The sequence below is a fragment of the Charadrius vociferus genome, unplaced genomic scaffold (assembly GCF_000708025.1).
Source record: "Charadrius vociferus isolate BGI_N301 unplaced genomic scaffold, ASM70802v2 scaffold324, whole genome shotgun sequence".
NCBI lineage: Eukaryota > Metazoa > Chordata > Aves > Charadriiformes > Charadriidae > Charadrius > Charadrius vociferus.
This window is the reverse complement of record NW_009648041.1, coordinates 4,555,411-4,566,088: the sequence shown is the minus strand read 5'-3', so window position 1 is coordinate 4,566,088 and position 10,678 is coordinate 4,555,411. Positions and strand designations below refer to the sequence as shown.

Genomic DNA, 10,678 nt, shown 5'->3' with positions numbered 1-10,678 from the left:
AGAGCCCCGCAGACATGGACTCCCCTGAAGTGGGTAGAAAGCAGTTTCTCTCCTGTCTCTGATTGTCCCATGGGAAAATGGAGCTGGTGAAGGGTCTTCAGAATAAGTCTTATGAGTGGCTGAGGGATTTGGGGCGGTTTAGCCTGGAGAAAAGGAGGCTGAGGGGAGACCTTATTGCTTTCTACAACTTCCTGAAAAGAGGTTGTAGAGAGGTGGGCCTTGGTCTCTTCTCCCAAGTTACAATCGATATGACAAGAGGGAACAACCTCAAGTTGGGCCAGGGGAGGTTTAGGTCAGACATTAGGAAAAACTTCTGCACTGAAAGGGTTATCAGAGACTGGAAGAGGCTGCCCAGGGGAGTGGTTGAATCGCCATCCTTGGATGTATTTAAAAGCCGTCTAGATATGGTGCTCAGGGACATGGTTTAGAAGTGGGCCCGGTAGAGTTAGATAATGGTTGGACTTGATGATCTTAATTGTTACGGCTGGAAAAGACCTTTCTGTGATTCTACGAAAACACCCCGAAAACACCCCGGTTGATATCCAGGAAGGGTTACTGTGTGACGATGGAGTTTGAGCCCGATGGGGCGTGAAACACAAATCCCGGTGTTGGCGTTCCTTGGTGTGTACGCTTTTGGGCACGGACTGTCACTGCCCCGTGCATTTAAAATGGAAGCCGGTGATGCCTCCCTTGAGCCCGAAGGTGTCAGCCTTCTCCTGGCGGAGACGCGTTGGGCTCAAAGGCTACAACCCGCCTTTGGTGGGAAAACTCGTAAACCCCAGCCCTGCCCGTGCACGGCCGGGCCGGCAGCGGACAGCCCCAACACTCGGCGCCTTTGTAGGCTGAAGCGCTCCGTGGCCGCTGTTACTTACGTCAACTCCTGAAACAACCAATACAAGGGCTGGCAATCGGCTGTATTTAAATGCAAATTCCTGTTGGTCCATTATTATCGCCTTCTGCTGCGACAAATAATCAAACACACGTGGCTTGTGGAACTCTCAATTTGGCTGACGGCTTTTCTCAGTGCTTTGGCTCGGAACTGCGTGAGCCGCTGGATTTGTTCCTAACAAGCAGCGTGGGATCTTTGTCGGGGAAAAGCGGCATGTGCTTCTTTTGGGTTTGGGTTTCTGACCCACCAAACTTCAGGGGAATCTCAAAAACCTTTTGTGAAGTTGTTCAAACTAACCTGGAGTAAAAACTTCATTGCAAAGGACAAAAACTGGTGTGAGAGATGCAGTCAGTCAAAAAAGCCTCATCCAAGCCCGTAGGCAACGACGGTCGTCGACATCTATAACCAAATCGGTAGGAAAGCCTTCTTCAGCATCAGCAGGGACGGGGCGTTGCTGCTGGGTTTAGCTGCTCTCCAACACAGCGCTGGAAGTTTTCTTTGTCCTCCATTTTCGCAGGAGAACTCCCTTCACCTGTGTCCCTTCCCAACAACAGCAGGGGACTTTTTTTTTTTTTTTTTTCCAAAAGCAAATGCCTTGTCTCTCATCTGCAAGGCCGGACCTTCAACCCCCGAGCCCAGCGGTCAGCGAGGGAAGCAGCGAAGCCTTTGGCAGGCCAGCAGAGCGGTGAGCCAAAACACGTTTGCGCACAGACTAGATCTCAACCGTTTTGTCGCAGGACTTTATTGAGAAACCCTAAAACACTCCATCTCCCGACCTTCCCTCCCGCGCTCCCACTGCTGAGGGCAGTGCACGCGGTGCAGCGCAAGGTGGAAAGCGTCCCCGCGGCGCGGCTGCATCTGGAAACCTGTGCCTGATTCTCGTTGCCAGCATGAAGTCAGCCTTCCAAAGCGAAATTGGAGAATGGCATTAGTTCAAGGAACTGCACAAGCTTAAATTACGAGAGAGAATGTACAACTTTGGCATGTGGACTATAAATCCGTGGAGAGGTGTCAAGACTGAAGCATGAAAGGGTGTGTCTGGAGCGGCGCTCGCAATCGGAGTTAAATAAACGGAAATCATGAGATGAAATACACCAAAGGTAAAACACGATCACAGGACAGTGAAAGGTAACCTGAAGTTACTTCAGGGTTTAAAGGGAGCAGAGTTCCTATTGCTGATCTGATGTGGAAATTGAAAGAGGCAGTTAAAAATGATAGAAAAAATTATGCCCTTGATCAGGTCAAGGCCTGACCACCCTGCACCCCCCCGGCATTCCCACTCTTTGGAAAAGACTATGTACCACATTGCTTTTTTTTTTTTCTTTTTCAGGAGAGCAATAAGTAGCTGTTCCGGCTATGTTTTGTGCTTCCAGCTGTGGACTTCAGGAGGCATTGCCGTTCCCAACAACTGGCCAGTTTTACCCCACCACTATTTGGCACGGCTGAGAGGCTGAACTGCTGCTGAAAGCCTTAAAATTGTTCAGGTAAAATTGTTGTGACTTTCTTGCCAGGCCTTGGCCCAAAAAGCTTTGTCAATAAGTTCTGCAGGTTCCTCCTGGATCCTCCTTTGCAGGACACAGGCCGAGATCAGGAAATGAGCAAAGTAAGTTGGGATCTTTAGAGGAGGTCTTTAAAAATTGTCTCTAGCACAATTAGCATTTTTTGAGATGATGCTGACATGTTGACAAATATTCGTACTACAATTAATTTATCGGCGGCACACTGAAAACGAATTCTCACTTTGCTCTGGTAGGATATGTGCGCTTCTGTTTTGAACATTCTGGATTTTGACCCAGCTGAGCAGGGAACACCCCATTCTGAAACGCTTGGCTCCCACGGGATGACAGCGATGGTCAGAATAAAATAAAAAGTGAAAGCTCTGCAAATGTTTTACAGCACACTATGAATCTTTAGTAACACTTTTATTTTCTTCACAAAGTAGACATTTCCATGGTTTTTTCCTGATGTTCTTACTTACACTAAAAGAACAGCAAAATTTCTCTTACATGAGGGAAGCCTCTGTTAGCCTGGTTTTCTTGAGTAACTTTTTATTCCCTTCAACTTACAGTTAAAAATATATATGCTGATATATGTTGAATGGAAATCCTGAGATTTATTTCGCGTAGCTTTGATACAGTTAATTAAGGCGAGTTCAAGTACAAATATGTTGGAAATGGAAAATTCATCTGTGTACCAGAAATGAAATCCCTCAATTCATTGAAGCCAACGGCTCATACCGTCTGTAGCATGGTCTTCTGATGCACTTAACGTTTGCACGTATGGAAGGTGGAAAAGCCATTACCAGCCAGAGGCAACCAGAACTAAAGTCTTCCTAGCTAGCAGTACTTTATCTAGAAAAATGGAGAGATTATTGCAGCTCTGAAAAGTCTGAATATTGGCCTAAATTAACTAAAATTTTGGAAGAAGTAATATGTGTGTGAACACACAAAATATAAAATCATTAGTTGACCACATGGTAAACAAACTAGAGTTCTTTTTTATTACTCTTACTACTCTAAAAAAGGTGAAGATCATAATTTTCCTCTAATTTGTACTGTCTGAAATGTAGATCTTTAAACTCTAGCTAAATAGCTACTTTGGGGGGGAGGGGGGGCGGAGGGCGGGACACAACACCAACCCAAAACAGCTTCTAGTAAGTACTAAGAGGTTGTATTTTGGGTTTCAGAACAGTTCAACGGAGAAGAAAATGAATGGACCCTCAACATTGTGGCTGAGGAGTCTAACTTGGGCAGGTGGCAGCGATTCAAAGCTGGGAGACCCTCTGTGGCGTCCCAGTAAGAGGAGCGTGCAGGGGAAGTTCTTGCTGTCTTAACTGGTGCACAGTGGCTTGCAAATGTGAGGATGGTTCTGTGGGTATATCTACCTGTTGGTGTTACTTCAAGCACGAAAGTCGCAATGAATACAGACAGTAAATGGATTCTGTTGCTAAGTGCAGTGGCATCAAACAGAACTAAGTCACAGACTTTCTTTGGGAGGAAGAAAGCAACCTCAAGCCAAGCCAGCAGGGTAAACAGCTGCTGCCGTGGGCTCTGCGACGGCCAGGAACCATGTGTCATCAGTATGGCAGCAGCCTGCTTGAAACATTTATTCCTCAGCAGCTGTGAAGAAAGAAACGTAACCCCCTACAGTATGTGATCAGTTGTGTCAAACTGCAATAGTATCTTCCACCATTCCTACCATCATTCTGACATCTGCAAATCTAACAGAGGCAGTAATTGCAAATGCAATCCTTTGAAAAGAAAGTCAGCACATTAGCAACCGCTAGCAAAAATGGCATTTTAAGGGAGAAGTCGCTTCAGTTAAAGATGTTCCCAAAGTTACGGTCCTTTACGATTTTTGTGGTTATATTATTGCTTCAAACCAGTCATATATATCCTTATTCCTTCTCCCTTAAGCTGTAATCCTCCCGTAACAAGAGTTTGTTCGGTCTGGACGGTGCACAAATTAAAATTTTTGGCTACTTTGCTATTACACGACTGATTCTTTTCACCTTTGATTCCAATACAGGTGTCTTAAAAAAGCAAGCATAGAATTGCCATTAGTTCTCTCTGTTCACAGATCTTGACCCGGCTTTGCTATTAAATATTGAACACTGTATACGCAGTCAAGTAAAGGAACAAAGTATATTACAAGAGATCACCAACTGTATCATACATTTAATAAATGAACTGGGATCCATACACCAAAAGAGAACATTGCTTACATAATGAAGTGGAAAGTAAAAACACTACCTCTCTCGCTAGTAATTTTTTTACCTACAGTATACCAAGTTATACAATATATTTATAGGTTACTTCCAAAATGGTTTAAACATCTAAATTTTGCATTCACTTGCATTAAAAAAATTACATATTAATTACTCTTGAAAGTTTCTGAACTCTGTTTAGCAGCAAGTCTCCTTTCTTGATGGTTTCTTGATACTGCCAATTCTTGCTGTCAGGCCTAGGAATTGTGGGGGGAAAAAAAAGGTTTAGAAGTGAGAATATTTTTTACACCAAACCATTTACGTTTCTGTAATAAGTGTCATCAAAATGTATAGAATTCAACTGGGCTGTCAAAAACAATTTCCAGGAATTATTAGCATACCTGTTTGTTTCTACAATCTCATTTACTTTGTCTATTTTGCAGTGTAATCGTCCAGCTGCGATAAATCTTGAAAGCTCCCTAAGTAAAGAAAAAAAAAGTTGGTTAAATCATGTTTCACCAAGGACTTGTAGACTTAGTGGTACTGAACCTGCTACTACAAAACAACATTGTCACCACACTGTATTTCTGAAACAAGAGCCTATGTATTTTCATAAGGTGTCTTATGCATCCCCATCTTATTAAAGCCTGGACGTTACACAGAAGAATAATTATTCTAGCGATCTGAATACAAAGTGTCTTAGTATTTTCTTCTCAGGTCAAAGTGTCATACTTGAGCTAGTGAAATTTATCACTTGGTTTAGCATCATCTACTCTTCAAATTCAAAGGCAGCGGTCACATAGTGTGCCTATTCAGAATTTATCTTGATCTAAGTATCTTCATGCCAGTCAATTCATGTTCCCTACCCTCTAGTAGCTCTACTAGAGCTGCGCTTTTTTAAAAAATCATTATTTTGCTTAATTAACTGGTGGTCTACAGCACATTACTGATGATAGAAGAAAATGTTCCCATGATCAACAGCAAGACAAGTTACAACTAGTAATGAATTACTAGGAGGCATAAGAACTAGTATGACTTTAAAACATTTACCTTTGAATTGAATGGTATTTGGTTTCTCTTGAAACACCTATTCATTTCTGAGTATTTCAAGCAGTGTTCATATTTCTGTAACACTGTTCTATGTTAGAAAATCTGAAACTTCTCTATGAAAGAAGGACTCTTTTGAAAGCATTTGAAACAAAGCGTTTCATGTACATAGAGTAAAAGGCAATTTCTTCATATTAGTTCTCAACGTGATCTAAATCTTCTGGTTTTACACTAGAAGAGAATTGCAAATTGAGAACACAGTGTATGTTTAAGTGAAAAATATCAGATCCTGTCCACTAGAAAGACTAGTTTCTCATGCAGCATTTAGAGTGAAAGAAATACTGGAAAAGTTGTAATCAGAGATTAAAATCAAATTATTTTCTTTACTGAAACATAAGGTTCACTTAAACAGCCAAGCTCTTCCATAGAAACATAAATTGGCACGTTTAGAATCAAAGCAGAACGAAGATTTTTATTCATAATGGGATCATTATAAATAATTAAAAGGTGTAAAGTGTGATCTTTATGAACTTAAAAAGCTGAGTAACTTACTGATCTATGAATTCTACACTGACTCCAAATGCTTCTGCCATGTATCCTAATGTCAATGACCGGTAAGACTCTAGGAGCTGGCTATATGCATGAATTCTCATTTCCCGTACATAGTATCGATAGTGGGGTGCAAACAACCAATCTTTTTTCATCTCTTGCTCTACAATAGCTGAAAAGACAAAAAAAAAAAAGAAAAAAGAAAAGGAGTCAGTAATCTGTATGAAATGTAAAATATCAGTTATGTAAATAAAACACCTAATACCAGTTAATAAGTAATCGGTGTGAACATAACCTTATTGTATTCTTGCATACTTCTGGATATGAAAGGTATTCTACACTAAAGAGCAGTAAATTGGTATAATCTGTACCAGTTCTAGAACTAGAAGCAGTACTAACATGCAAACAGTATTGTGGCAAAGCTAATGAGACCCTGTTTGCCAGCAGACAACCCTTCTTTTAGGGTGTGGGCTAGTCCCTTCCTGTGCTGCAGGGGACAACCTCACTGAAGGTGAGCGCTGGGACCTGCTGTCACCCAGCAGCAGTGTGGGGCCAGGAAATTAGCAGTACTGGGTATGTAACTACTTCAAGAAACATTGTTACCTAAAGCTGGGTAAGGAAACATGATTTAACTTTCTGGTACTTGCTCTTACCTTGGTTACAAGTATTTCCAGGCATTGAAGTGACTTTTTCTCCTGAGTTTTAGTTTTCAGCTAGTGATAAGGCCAGCAATAGAAAAATGTTGTCCTCAGCTTTTAATCTCATCAGGTCTACCCTTCTACAAAATGAAGGGGGTTTTTTTGTTGGTTTTTTTTTTCCTAAATACCTTATTTTCTTATATTCTAAATCTCACAGAAGGAAAGCAAGCAGTCTGAGAACTGGCAAGAATGGGAGTTTTCTGAAAAGCTTTTCTTCCGTGTCACCCTTTTACACAGAAACCAGAGCAGAAAGCCAAAGGTAACAACAACAATGAAAACTTCCTATGTAATTTCTTTTACAGGTTGAGATTTCAGGGCCTTTAGACTACAAGTCCTATAACTTGTTTCAATGGTAAAAACTTTCTGATCTGACCTGGCTCTCCAGGTAAGACAGTGCTCCACAGACATTTTCAAAATGCTTTCCCACCTAATCAGATGAGACCTTTCATAAAGCTCACTGTATGAGAGATTTTTAATTTGTTTGAAAAATCAAACAGCAGCAAATTTTAGGGCATTGTTTTAAAAAAAAAAAATATATTTTTGTTCCTGCATAAAGTAGCTTTAGTTCTAGACTATAGCTACTCTACAGAAGTTGTGTATGATCTGAAACAAATAAATGAAGCACCTAAAATAGTGTTGTAGGAAAGAACACAGCCTTACCTAATGACTGGAAAAAGGCTGCGTAACGGCATTCGTACAGAGAAAAGAGATACTGTCGTACAGCTGGCAAACTGTGTAACACTTCCAGAATCTCTGCTCCTTTAATAACCTGAAAGCAAACAAACATGTTCAAATGCTGTCTCTTTCAGCATGGAGATAAAGAGGTTAAAAAAAGGCTGTGTCTGTTTGAACTGGTGTTTTCATCTGCTTTCCTTACCTTTTCCCTAAGGTCAGGCCTGTCTAATGCAATCATGCTGACATAGACAGTGTATGTTACAAATGTTTTGTAATCCATAAGTTCATAGGATGTAAATGTCGAAACTGTATCAAGAAAGAGCTCCGCTGCTTGTTTGAAATCTCGAATAGCTACGCAGTAAAGGCCCTGGTACACTTTGAGACGATTTCTCCTGTCCCAGTCTCCTCCTTCTTCTATTAGACTTAAAATAGAACAAAAATAAATATTTACTTAGGTAAATTTATTATGTAATAAGTTACACGAAACAAGTACAGTAAATCAACTGATACCATGTGATTAGAGAAGAGTAACTTGGTTTTTGTTACAGCTTGTTGAAACAGTCCAGGCTTTGTACACCTGTCAGGGGTAGGAAAGTGGCTTCCTTGGGACAGGTGAGACCAGACGCTTTTGCACAGTGCAAGTTTCAACTGAAAGGAAAAGTTTACAGCCTCTTAAATTGTGACAACAGTCTTCCGAGATGTGCAGGTAAACATTACTGTCAAACTTGGCTGTGGCAACTTATTTCCACTGCCTATACTGCTAAATTCAAAGCCATCCAACGAGCAGTATAGAAAAAAAATTAAAAGTTGCCACTTCTCAAGAATAATATTAACACAAAATTGATGTGGCCATAAGCAGGAGCACAGGCCAAGGGAAAAATCTGCTGAGAAGACAACACAAAAAATCATTGCCGAAGGAACATGGTAACTGGGAAGACCTTCTGCCTTAGTCTCTCAAAGAGATAGCAAAGAGACTGGAAACTGCAGCTTGTACCTTCTGCCTTAGTCTCTCAAAGAGATTGGAAACTGCAGCTTGCTACAGGAACCACTCAAGTTCAGAATGTAGAGAGCACGGAGACACCGAAAGTAGCAGCAGAAAGGAGGGAAGGAGAACTGCACCAAAGCACACTGTGCTGAGACTGGGCTCTTGCTTCCAGAAGAAAGGCTGATGCTTCATAGAGCCAGCTGGGTGGCACTGGCAGCAGCTGGATTCAGCTGGCAATCCTGCACTGCACTTCATCATACGATCTAATCACATGCAAAGTTATTCGTCTTCTAACCACTATGGAAAGGTAAGTGGGAGTGGAGGGTGGGCTACAAATACAAATCAAATCACCTGCTAGAAAATAGCTGACACAAAATATTAACCTTTCTTTTCTCTTCCCCCTCATAAAAAACCTGAGGAATAGGAAGCTCTCAAGTACAAAGTAACACCCACCCATCACTCCGTGATTCTGTCTCACCACCAGTGAGACAGTGTCATTTCTTGACAGCAAGGTATTTATCTTCCATTTCTTTTGTTACAGTTTGTCTCAAAAGTGCTTTAGTGCCCTCAAACAACCCAAGCAGTACCTTTTTGCCTTTTCAATGTTCCGTGTGATGAGGTCGTTATCCATATAAAACAAGCCAATCCTTAGAAGGTAGAACACGATATCCAGACGGTGTCCCAGGGCCACAGTTTTGTCGTAAGTCTTGCGGAACGCAGTCAGAGCTCCCTCCTAACAAGACAGTATTTTCTACTCTAAGAATGTTAAAAGCACCTAGAATATTTACAAAATGTCTGTCATAAGTACACAGGTTGTGTTCTGCTGATAGTTGTGACTTTGTTAGTTTCCCACAGAACTTCAACATTATGCACTCTGAATAATCTTAAAGAATCAAAGTTTAAACCAAGTTAAAAGAGCCAATCTTATCTATCTTATCTTCTAAATCTAAGGACTATGAAAATCTACTCTAACTTCATTTTAAGTTGCACTTTGTAAATAGCTTAGAAAACTCTAAAGAGACAAGGAAAGCAACAAATAACACCTGCAAATGAAAATAACTTTTTCCCTTTTCAAGAAAAAAATATTTTCTTTCAAGGACTACTTGTTTTTTTTCTATATAATTTAAATTTCAGTAACACCCTCGTCTATCCCCCATCCATGTCTGAGTTCTGCCACGGAGAAAATGCTTCCTTCCTATGAACAGCGCTCACTGGAACCTGCCTAGCTAAGAGGATTACGGTGTAGCGTTTTTAATATGAGTCCATAAAGCCTCTGCCACGAACCAACCTTGTCCCCAATCCTGCACAGGTATTCAGCTTTGGCCATCATTGCATCTCGGATTTCACTCTCCCCCAAGATCTTTTCCGCATCTTCTAATTCGTTGTCAAGACGTTTCAATTCTTCCTCATTAGCTTTCTTCATTTTGTTTAACAGATCCGTGTCTATCTGCCATTCAAGAGACTTGCAGAGGGCTTCATAATACGGGGCCATATCTGAAAAAAAAGTAGGAAGGCTTCTGCTATTAATGACTGCAATAAGCGTGTGCCTGTTTCTAGTGGAGAGCACTGAAGTACAACACAACTGATCATCACTGCCAGCCACATTCTTTCTACGATCAGGTACCTATTAAATCCATACATGACTGAGCCAGTATTTCAGCAGGCCTTGCCTGCTACATATCTTTTTGCTGACTCTTTTCTATCACTGCTCTCTTTACACCTCTCCCACTTGCCCTTTCCTTACTACTTACCTCACCCTGAGCGCAGTGGACCCCAGTGCTCAACTCCTGCCTCGTAAAACACCAGCGCGATGTAACAGTGGGCACAGCGGGGGCCCGGACACCACCCCGGTACGTCCAAACCCCTCCCTACCCCACCTCACCCCCTTACCCCCCTGTTGCTCTCGTACTGTCCGTGCCCCAGGGGCAGTTTGATGCCCTCCAGCTGGGAAACACACACACACACCCGCACAAACACACACCCGCTCCAGACCGCCCCCGGGACAAATGAACACAAGACAGTCAGACCGGCTCGTCTCTGGACAGACAGACGGGGGCTCCCCACTTCCACGGGGGGAAGGAAAGGCCGCCCTACACCCCGCAGGCGGACAGATGACACCCCACCCGCCC

At 42.0% G+C, this 10,678-nt stretch overlaps 1 protein-coding gene across 2 annotated transcripts; it reads right to left on the bottom strand.

Moving 5' to 3' along the window:
* Nucleotides 1-4,536: 4,536 nt before the first annotated feature.
* PSMD6 (proteasome (prosome, macropain) 26S subunit, non-ATPase, 6) lies at nt 4,537-10,661 on the bottom strand. Of its 2 annotated transcripts, XM_009883600.1 has the most exons (8): nt 10,646-10,661; nt 9,838-10,043; nt 9,137-9,282; nt 7,767-7,986; nt 7,550-7,658; nt 6,195-6,363; nt 4,997-5,074; nt 4,537-4,852 (listed from the first exon to the last, which is right to left on the bottom strand). In XM_009883600.1, exons 2-8 carry the CDS (start codon nt 10,039-10,041, stop codon nt 4,756-4,758), a joined length of 1,023 nt encoding a protein of 340 aa, XP_009881902.1. In that variant the 5' UTR covers nt 10,042-10,043; nt 10,646-10,661; the 3' UTR covers nt 4,537-4,755. The 2 variants fall into 2 exon arrangements, with proteins under 2 accessions (XP_009881902.1, XP_009881903.1); XM_009883601.1 differs by lacking the exon at nt 10,646-10,661 and having other exon boundaries at nt 9,838-10,056.
* Nucleotides 10,662-10,678: the final 17 nt, after the last annotated feature.